Below are 10570 nucleotides of genomic sequence, written 5' to 3'. Positions count from 1 at the left end.
ATGGATGACATCTACAAGGCAGCGGTGAGTGCTCCCCCTGGGGCGCTGGGCTGGGGAGGGGATCTGAAATGGATCTAAGGATTTTTGTTGGGTCTGAAATGGATCGAAGGATTTTTGTTGGGTCTGAAATGCACCTAAGGAGTTTCGTTATAGGTTCCCCAAAGCTGCGATGGCAATAATTCAGTGGAGAAATGGAAATGAGAAATAATTATAGGGCAGCAACTTTTGGTCATCTTCATCCAGGACACTGACTTTCCCTCTCATGGCTCTGGAAGTTTCACACTCCTCTTACAAGTGTGAAACTCTCAACCTGCTGTTAAATTACTTACAATGACCCCCTGGTTCCCCGCTGTAAAGCAGGGAGATGACTCCTAGGTGAAGTTATAAATCTCAACAAAACCTGCATGGCATAAGAGATGGCTCTTGGTTTTAGCCCAGACAAAGCAGAGGAGGATTTCTCAGGAAAGAAACATTATTTGTATGGGTTCAAACTCACCCTTTTCTTTCTGGTGCTTTACAACTCTGCCATTGCTATGTTCCCCCACTCCTTAGTTGAATATTTTTCAGGATGATTTTAAAAAACCCTTGGTTTTTTCTCAGTTCTTTCCAAACCTCCTGCTCTCCTTTGCTGCTCCTGCTCTGTGCAGAATCCAGAATGTGAGCTATGCCCTGGGGAACGTGGAGCATCCTTTGGCTATTTTAACTTCCACAGCTGCAGGCTGTGCTCACTGTGTAAACCCAAACTATTTGGTCTGTAATAAGAACTCTGCATTGTTCTGTAATGCCGACAGACAGAGATGTGCAAGTGGAATAAGGATGAAAATAGATTCTGGATTGTGTGGATTGCTATTGCATCCATAACTGGATTTACAGTAAGAGGGTTTTGGTGCTTTTCCCCCTTTAAATATACAGCTAATCAAGTTTGATTTTAAGCAAGAGCACAAAAAATGCATCATACCAGTCTTATTTTTATGCCAAGGTTTTTAGAGGGAAGAAATATAGTCCTTGGTAGGTAACTGAAGAAAAAACCCCCAATGCTCACACATCTCCTGCCCTTTGGTCAACCTTGAACCTCAGAAATGGAACCCCTGTAGTGATCCTGATAGTGTGAAAAGGTTCAGGAAAGGCTGAGTCCCCCAACCAACACCTTCAAAATGGAGAAAAATGGAACCTGTAAAATCAAAGGAAATCCAAGCCTTTCTAATTAGAGTTTTTAATTAAATAAGCTCTCTGTGACTCAAGGCACAGGCTCTTTCCTCATTGTATAGGGACCACATGGCCATTAATTAGGTAAATGTAGGGTTTGAGTCCTGGGCATTAACTCCCAACACCTTTACAAAGGCAAAACAAGTCCAAGACAGGCACAGCTGAGACAGACAGCTTGTTTGTGTATCTAATTCCCAAAATTTAGACTGAAAAGCAAACATTTACCTGTGGAAAAAATTAAGAATCTCAGCTTCATCTGTCTGACTTCAAACGGAACCATGGGATGGAGAGAGAAGCTGATAAAAGAAAAATACAGCAGATCTGGCATTATCACAGCTGCTGCAGTGCTGTGAGCTTAGAGCTTGCCTTCCCACACTGCAGGCAGAAAAACCTGTTCCTGCAATGATGTGGAGAGAAAAGATGAATAAGGCAGCAACAGCACCCATATCCAGAGCAAACTATGAACAGCTCAAGAGACATTTCTGTGACAAAAATGCCACTCTATAGCTACAATGCATTTAATTTATATACACCACATCTATCACTTCAATACTCAAGGAGGCTTCAAAACAGAATAGTTGTATATTTTCTGCATGCTGATAGCATCTATTAATATTGCATTTATGCCAAATCCTCTACATACAGCCAGAGAACCCCATGGATTTTCATCTTACCCACTCATGCCTAGATAAGGGTGTGCAAACACAAAACTATTTTGGGAATATTTTTAGGCTCTGTTAAGCGGTGCCTAGAACAGTGCCAGGGACAAGTGTCCAGATAAAGGGCTGCAAGGATAAATACCAAAGCCTGGGAACAATCAGGGAGCTCATCTTTATCTCCAGCACCTCTCCCCCCCCCAGGCTTATAAATAGCGACAGCACCAGGGGTGTCATGTTACAGAGCAGGACTGGCTGTGGCCATCCTGGTGGTGGCTGCCCTTGCTCTGCCCAAAAACTGTCGACAGAGGGCCAGCAGCTGCCTGCCTGCCTGCCTTCAGCAGCACCAGGAACACACTGGGTTTGGCTTTCCTCCAGCAGAGGAGAAAAATCCTGCCACCATCCTTAGTACTTTCTGCCAAGTCCTCACCTCCTGGAGCATGGGGAGTGGGATAAAATGCTCTGCCTGCCCCCACAGGCTCTGTCCTGCTAAGGAAAAGTGCTTTCTCTGCCTCTTGCTGCAAGCAGGAAGAACCAGCAGCTTGCTCTTGCAAAACCATTGCCCTTTGGGGCAAAAGAATCAGCTTTCACTCAAAGACACAACCTGGGTTGTGGGGTCCTGCCCCAGACAAAACCTGGCAGGGATGGGTGTTGGGGCCACTGGCATGGGGGTGGCAGCAAGGAGATTTTAGTGGGGTCAGACAGGGCAGCCATGGGGTTCTACCTGGCTGGATATAGAGAGGCTGTTGACCAGCATAGGAAGGAAAAGTTGATGTTCTCATGGATGCTTCCAAAGGGGCAGTTGGACATGGTGGTGAGGGCAGCAAGTTCAGCTAGGCAGGACCTGGAATGAAGCCAAAGAGAGAAAGGCACTTAAACAGGTATGGCACAGAGCCGATTGATTCCCCTTTGCTCTCCTCATTGATTATTTTCATTAATTCTTGCTATCTAATAAACTCCCACTGATGGTCTGTGGGGATTGAATTAGGGCAGAGTTTGGGAACAGTCTGCCAGCCTATGCCAGCTAATGCCTGTTGGCTCCACAGGCCATTCCTCAGAGATTCCCAAAACAGAATAAAGGGAATAGCAACTCCCTTCAGAGCCAGACACCTTTGTAAGAACCCTGGCTGAGGTGGAAGCAGAGCAGTTAAGCTCTGGATAGGGCAGCAGTTCCCTGAATCTAGGCCTGAAAATCAACTGCCAGGGATAGTCTTGTGTACCTCTCCCTCCCCAGGGAACTCCCCAGAGCACATCTCAATTCTGATCTGGCATTGGCCCACATGTGAGCAGCCCTCAGCAGTGCAGCCATCCTGCAGTGAAACCTGCCACAACAAGAATTATCCCCAAATGGTTGACAGAGGCATATTCTTTTCCCAGTGGGCTTTCCCTGCTTGTACAAAAGCTATTTCTGCCATGTATTAGCATCTACTCCTCTAGAGAAGTTATGTTTGCTTCAAAGGAGATGTGAATAATTTTTTTAAAGGGGAGAATGTCTTAGACTCCAAAATCTTGCTGTGTCAAAACCCTCTGGCTTGTACATTCCCTGATGCATGAGGTTGCCTCTTGTGAGGTTTGGTTGACCCTGGCAAAGGCTGTTGAACAAACAACATGTTCTTTTAGCAATTAGTGATGCTGACAAAATTAAATCGACTTGGTGTCTGTGTTTTCCTTACAGGTTGAGCAGCTGACAGAAGAGCAAAAAAATGGTAGGTGCACCTTCAACCTGACACCACAGCCTGAAGTGGAGCTCCCAGGCATCAACCCTGCCTGCCTCCCAAGAACACTCTGGAAAATGCTTTGGCCAGACTGGCCAAGGCAGGGCATGGCCCAGGGATTTGATCCACCAGCATTGCTGGCAAGGCAGTTTCTGGTGTCCCACAGGCCATGGCTGGGCAGTGCTGGGTGCACAGTCAGGGGAGGCTGTGCCTGGGATGAGCCCCTGCCTGCAGGGCAGGACCCCCCTCACCTCTCCTGTCCTCTCCTGTCCCCTCTCTCTCCAGAGTTCAAGGCTGCCTTTGACATCTTCGTGCTGGGGGCAGAGGATGGCTGCATCAGCACCAAGGAGCTGGGGAAGGTGATGAGGATGCTGGGGCAGAACCCCACCCCTGAGGAGCTGCAGGAGATGATAGATGAGGTGGATGAAGATGGTGAGAAGTTTGGGTTTCTTCCACTCTCCAGGAACCATCCCCACATCTGGGGGTGTGGGGCCATCTGTGCAGTGCTGGCAGGATCTGTGCTGGGGACAGTCACAGCTGTGGGGTGCAGCCTGCTGTGAATTCAAAGGACACTAAACACCCACCAGACCTCAGCATGGCTCCTTTATGGAATTTCCAGGCAAAGAGGAACTATAGAAATTTTTATTCCTACAGCGATCAAGACTGCTTGAACTGATTTTGGGGGGCACTGTGAAATTGTACAGATCCTTTTAAAAAACCAAATATAGGCTGAATGTAGGAACAGCCATTTCAGAAATGCCACTTAGAGGATTTGATCAGGAAAGTCTCTCACTGCTCAAGTGTACACACCCCCACATAACTAACTGTCAATACTGATTCAAGCAGTGTACTGATGATCACATATAAAATCCACTGTGGGCATTTGGGCAGAAATACCACACTAAGCAACTGGAAAATAAAAAAGCAGTTAAAAATCAGGCAAAAAAGGAAAGCATCTGAGTAATTGAAAACAACACTACTGTAGTGCAAGTGCAAAAGCACACTGCATGAATACCTTCTGGAGCTTTCAATATTAATACCTAAAAGAGATGGACAGGTATCTCCATAGCAGGAACTTCCATCCTTTGGTGCTGCCAGAAGGACTTTTGCCAAGGCAAAATGACTGTGAAAGGTAAAAATTCACTTACAAGGTCAGAGAAAGGCCTAAGTCACTTTTTCCAGCATCCTGAGAGCTAACTCTTGCTGCAGGGCTGCTCTCCTGAGTTTTGGCCCTTGGTTGCTGAAGGGAAGGGTGATCCCTCATTGGCATTGCCCATCCACCCCCTGTAGCTCCAGCTGATGGCTCCAGCTGGGCTCCCCTTTCCTGCATTTCTCAAGCCCAGTATGAGAAGAGACTGAGGCATGAGACCTTGTATATTCTTCCAGTTTGACTTGTAGAGACACTGTCTGATGGCAGTCTTGATTTTTAACTTAAACAATAACAGGTTTAACACCATGACTTAAGGTTTTGGGGTTCTGAATTCATGTGGCTGTGCAGGGAAGCTGGGTGGGTCAGTCTGGTGGAGCTGCTCATGAAGTGTGGGGCTCAGTCAGGGTCCCATTGCTGGCCAGCTGGCCCCAGACAGTCCATTCTCCCCTCAGGCAGCGGCACCGTGGACTTCGATGAGTTCCTGGTGATGATGGTGCGGTGTATGAAAGATGACAGCAAAGGAAAAACCGAGGAGGAGCTCTCTGACCTCTTCAGGATGTTTGATAAGTAAGAGCCATGAGCACAGTGGGGTGGGGTGGTGGGAGGGTGCAGCCAGCCTGGGCCCCTCCCCAGCAGCTCTGTCTGGTCCTGAGCTCTTCTGTCCTGGCACAGAAACGCTGATGGCTACATCGACCTTGAGGAGCTGAAGATCATGCTGCAGGCAACAGGAGAGACCATCACCGAGGATGACATAGAGGAACTGATGAAAGATGGGGATAAAAACAATGATGGCAGGATTGACTATGATGGTAGGACTCTTTCTTGCATGTGGTTTGGTCACAAGCCCTTGGTCATGCCCCTGGGCAGCTCCCTTGGTCTTGGATGAGCACAGCTCATGCAGGCAGTGCTGGGCAATACCTCTGACATGAGCATGTGCACAGGGATGGGGGGGTTCTTACACTTGTGAAATGGGAGCAAGGACCTGGGGCTGCCTTACCTGCGCCCTTGCTGCACTGAAGCACTGCCACTTTTCACCAGTCCCCTCCTGCCCCCATTAACACCAGCACCATTTCTGAAGGGCTGTATCTTCGAATGTGGTGCTGAAAAAATGATGCCCAGGCCATGTGGTGGCAGCTGAGGGTGATGCTGGGCTCCAGTGACATTTCCAGCAGGAGTCACAAGGAGTCCTTGCCACAGTCAGAGGAGCAGTAGTCATCCCCCCCTTGGCCTCTCACATGTCGTGAGGGTGGAACAGGAGACAGGGCTGGGAAAAGCTGCCAAGAGCACACTTGACAGCTGGGAGGGCACTTCAGTCTCACCTCACACCTCTTGTCTCCAATGTCTTCCCCTTGGCAGAGTTCCTGGAGTTTATGAAGGGGGTTGAATAAATCTGAGGCCAGATGGACAGCTTGAATCTCCTAAACCCTCCAGCTCTGCATCTCATCTCCTTGACTCAGTCCCCTGGCTACCAGCATGAAGACTGAGTGCTGAGAAGGGTGGCCAGGGGGAAATAAAACCTGTTAATACCCAGTGCCTCAGCTGCTCATTCCTTGGAGGTTCAGTGACAGCTTCACCCCTGTTGTGTGCTCATGATTAATGAAACCACTGCTGGGGACTACTTCTGGCAAGGTGACATCACAGATGGAGCTTCAGGCCTCCAAGGAGGTATTGTGCTGCCAGCCCAACAGCAAAGTCCATCCAACAGAGCCATGGGTGCTCGTGGGGAGCTGCATGTTCCATCTCCTAACCTTCCCATGGTGAGCAGGCTTGGGAGCTGGCACTGGTGCCTGCTGGTTCAACTGCAGCATTGGCAGCATTTTAGCAATGAAATATGAATTAAAACCCCCTTCAGCCACCACTGAGATCCATGTGCCAGGGACAGTCCCTCTCCTCCCTACTCTCACCCTGGTTATGCCAAGGGTACACCCCCTCCTCCTCCCTGCCAGCCTGATTGGTACCCTGTAATGTCCAAAGAAGACCTCAGTTTGCTTTGGAAACACAAAAGCCATTCCTGAGCTGGACTGGATGCTCCTTCCTGTCTCTCCCAGCCTGGTGGGAGGCAGGTACCGGCCTCTCATAGTCCCCCTGCAGCCCTGGGTGGGAGCCTCACTACAAAAAATTGAGACCCCTAATTTTCCCTGTCAAATCACATTGATCTGGGCCACTGAGAAATGCACAAGCCCACTCTGGGTCTCAGCTCCCAGGCACAGGGTGACAACAGGGCCAAGGAGCCAGAGCAGTGTCTCCTCTCACCCCAAGGAAGTGCAGCATTCCTGTGGCATTAGCAGCTCTCCCTGCACATAGCTGCCTCCTCCCATCGAATTACAGCCCCAGCACAACTCCCACATTGCAGTCGTGTTGCTAAAGTCAATCGTTTACCCAAGCAAAACAAACATTGGCAGGGCAGGCACGGGACAGTCCAGGTGCAAGCCCGGGCAGTGCTGCCCTCAGCCCTGGGCTGGGCCAGTGCTCCAGCTCTGCTACTTTCCTTCTGCCTTTCCTCCCCAAACCAGATTTATTTTTTCCCCACTTCTGTGGAAATAACACCCTAAAGCAGCTGTGACACAATCTCATTTATAACAATGATGAAATATTGCAGTTCAGGGAAAACAGGGATGAGAGAGGTGGTTGATTGCTTGCAAGGACATGGCTGGGTCTTTCCTCTGGACAAGCAGCACTAAACATTTTGCTAAACCAAGGCTTATAACAACAGAAAAACTAGGAAAATTAACCTGTCAGCTAGAAACCCAGAGTATTTTGGAAACAGCTCTAATGCAAACATCTCTTTGACCCACTCAAAGGGGTCTCTCCAAGGGATCCAAGCCCTTGATACCATAGATACTGCAGGTTCAGCAGGACTACAGGTGCACCAGAAGGCAATGGAAATATGGGTCTGAGAACCCTGTGACAGGAAATGCTCCCAGGTGTTAACAGATTCTGTTTCCAGCTAATCTGTAGCTGAGAGATGAAAAAGAAACATTTTCCACCTCTGCAGTGTAGCAGCAGCAGTTGTTTCCCACCTGTGAGGACACAGCATGTCCTCATGTTTTACCCCAGGCCTGGGAGCCTCCAGAGTTGCCAAGAGCTGGGGTTCAGCCAGGAGCTGAGGTGATGCCAGCTGTCCCCACACCCATGGCCACCCACCCCACGGGCAACCCTCACCTGCACTCACATCACATCAGGCACCACTGACAGCCCCCTTATCCTCCTCTGTCCTGGCCAAATCCCAGCATCCAAAAAGGACTTCAAAATATTCCTCACTGCTTACTGATAGGCTTTGGCTCCGTGGAGGTGAACAAGAGAGAAAATAAGGTTAACCCCTTTCCTTCAGTCATCTTGGTGGCTTGGACTGTGTTGTGACCCAGGGAAAAGGATGGCTGGGAAGAGCCACCTGGCCCCTGTGTCTGGGCTCTTCCCCCTTGGCTCAATGGCACTGGCAGCAGAAAGCCACAGCCTCGCCTGCTGCCCACCCTTTTCCAAGAGTAAAGCAGGAGAGAGAAGACAAAGGTTTTGTGGAAGCCAAAACTTGTCACTAGAAAAGCAGATACATTGGGACTATTTAGGCTTTCCCTCCTTAGAACAGGAGGTTGGGAAGCCAGGAAAACTGCTGCCAGGCTGGCCTGTCTTAACACAGTGCCTGTCCTCCCAGTCAGACAGCAAATGCTGCAGGGTGAGGAGCTGTGGGTGGATTCACTGCTGGCTAAAACACGGGAACAACTGCACGAGGAATGTAACACGACATGACAGGCCAGAGAGTGGGTGAGCAGGCTGGAAAAACAGTGCCCCTGGAGGATCAGCCTGGCTGAGCCCCCACACAGGGATGTGCTAACAGTGAATGAAAACCACCCTGAGGAATCCATGGATCTGTGCAACTCCAAACCAGTTCACAGTTTTCAGTGCACGTGTAGTGAACCTCTGGTGTCCAAAAACATTTGAGCAATGTGCCACAAGTCCACATTGTCTGGGGAAAAAAAAGCAATTAACTTTTTCTAAATCAAGCAAAAAGTAATTTATCAGTGTCTAAAATAGTCCCTAGATCTGTGTGCTCTTACCTCCCCAGCAGAGATGGGAGCTGTGCAGGCAGGTGACAGCAGCCCATGCCACTGGACACTGCCACAGCTCTCAGGCCATTTCTCTGCTTGCCTTTGCTGTAGATTTAAACTCCTGCCCTGGTTTGCAGCTTTATCAGCATATTTGGGGCCCCTCCTCAGCCCTCAATAAAACTTTGCTGTGTGAACCAAGTGACTGCAGGAAGCTCAGATGAGATTTGGTATTCACTGCCCTAATAAAACTTCTGCCTAAATCTGCCAGCAGGGCAGGGGCAATGTAACATGAGCTAAGGTACATCAGATAAACACTTCACCAAGCCAAAGCCCCTGTGGTGTAGAAACACCTGCAACAGCCTTGAAACCTGGGCAAAGCAGAACTCGTGTTCTGTTACTGCTTCTTTTTGACCACATTATTCAAAGGCAGTAAAGGGGGACACAGCAACACGTGTCCAGCCCTACTTTTGGTCATCACTGTGAACATCAATGTCCCCAGTGAACACCTTGCCCCATCAGAGCATTTTGCAGGGCTTTGATTTCCCCCCCCCCCCCAGTTCTGTGCTCTTGGCTTTCACAGCAATGGCTCACCATTGCCAAACGAGATGATTTGGGATTTGGTTACACGCCCTTTGCCTTTTTTCTTTTTTAAGTCAAAGCAGAGAAAGGAGCCAAACTGGAACTTGATACTGAGTCCTCTTAATTGCAAAAGGGAGAAATAATCTGCAGCAAGTATGACATACAGCAGCAGCAAGCATGACATGTATAAGTTGATGTACAGCAGTTGTTAAGCATTGAGATGCTTTTGAGCTCTTTGCAGAATACCAAACACTTCATCACAAGAGTTTTGCAGTTTTCAAATGTCAAAGATGAGAGAGCTCTGTGTAATAGGAATAGTTTCAAGTGGGCCACAGCTGCTGGTCCCCCCTCCTGGGCTCTGTATACGTAATGCCCCCAAAAAGGATCTCCAACCCCACTTCACCTACAGAACTCATGATTTCACAAGGCCAGAGAAAGAGGATGGAGACCCACCCAGAGGCAGAGTCAGCACCAACTCCCCCCCACAGCTTCCCCTTCAGGGCTGGGGTGACTGTACAAAGAGGAGAGCTGTGAACACAGGTGTCACAGGGTTAGCACATGCAGCAGGTGGTCACTAATGTCCAGGCAGTGCCCTGCAGAGCCACCACATGAGCAGGGAGCACACAACAACAAACCTGACACCTGTGGAAGCTCACAGAATTCCTGTCTCTTGCTACACAATGATGCCTGGATTAAGGTTACGTTCCTCTGGGCTGCATTTTGTCACGCAGCCGCTATTTTGGTCAGAAAGTCAGCAAGGCCTTATTTGGGAAGCTGTCCCACTGAAGGGCAGCATGAAGGGCAGCGAGATGAAAAGGCTGCTCTGAAGGCAGGCCTGGGGGAGCTGCCTGGAGCCACAGGAAACCCAAATCTTGCCCTCTGCTTCTCCTTAACATTCCAACATCCTCTTCTCAGCCTGACCCTTGCCTCTCTCTTCCCTCAGACTGCATCTTGTGGGTGAGCATGTGGGTGAGCTACCCACAACACAAGCAATCTGGGGAACACATCAAGGGGACTGAGATGAAATCTCCCTTCTTTCCTTTTTCTTACAGAAAGGTTTTAGTGCTAGAGATTTAAAATGCACAACTTACACCGGGTAGAAAATCTGCAGACACACAGGTAAAGGTGTAGACTGACAAACACCAAGTGCTCTGTTCAGAGGTTTTTTCCTTAAGCTCTTTTAACACACATCTACACCAGACTGACCACACTGACCCTCGC

The 10570-nt window shown here is 49.1% G+C and overlaps 1 protein-coding gene across 1 annotated transcript; it reads left to right on the top strand.

The window, feature by feature from the left end:
- TNNC1 (troponin C1, slow skeletal and cardiac type) lies at positions 1-6123 on the top strand. The gene is made up of 6 exons (XM_054281075.1): positions 1-24; positions 3538-3568; positions 3863-4009; positions 5180-5294; positions 5400-5536; positions 6084-6123. Exons 1-6 carry the CDS (start codon positions 1-3, stop codon positions 6113-6115), a joined length of 486 nt encoding a protein of 161 aa, XP_054137050.1. The 3' UTR covers positions 6116-6123.
- The last annotated feature ends 4447 nt before the right edge of the window (positions 6124-10570 follow it).

This window comes from Melozone crissalis, unplaced genomic scaffold (assembly GCF_028551555.1).
Source record: "Melozone crissalis strain CALT ecotype California unplaced genomic scaffold, PUWL_Pcris_2 ptg000029l_1, whole genome shotgun sequence".
In the NCBI taxonomy this organism is placed as follows: Eukaryota; Metazoa; Chordata; class Aves; order Passeriformes; family Passerellidae; genus Melozone; species Melozone crissalis.
This window is presented reverse-complemented; position numbering and strand designations above follow the sequence as displayed.

What these genes read in the sequence shown, in the direction of transcription:
- TNNC1 (XM_054281075.1), top strand. Translation starts at nt 1, where the DNA reads ATGGATGACATCTACAAGGCAGCG. An exon ending in GACAGAAGAGCAAAAAAATG is followed by an intron (nt 3,569 to 3,862) that starts GTAGGTGCACCT and finishes CTCTCTCTCCAG; the next exon opens with AGTTCAAGGCTGCCTTTGAC. An exon ending in TGGCAGGATTGACTATGATG is followed by an intron (nt 5,537 to 6,083) that starts GTAGGACTCTTT and finishes TCCCCTTGGCAG; the next exon opens with AGTTCCTGGAGTTTATGAAG.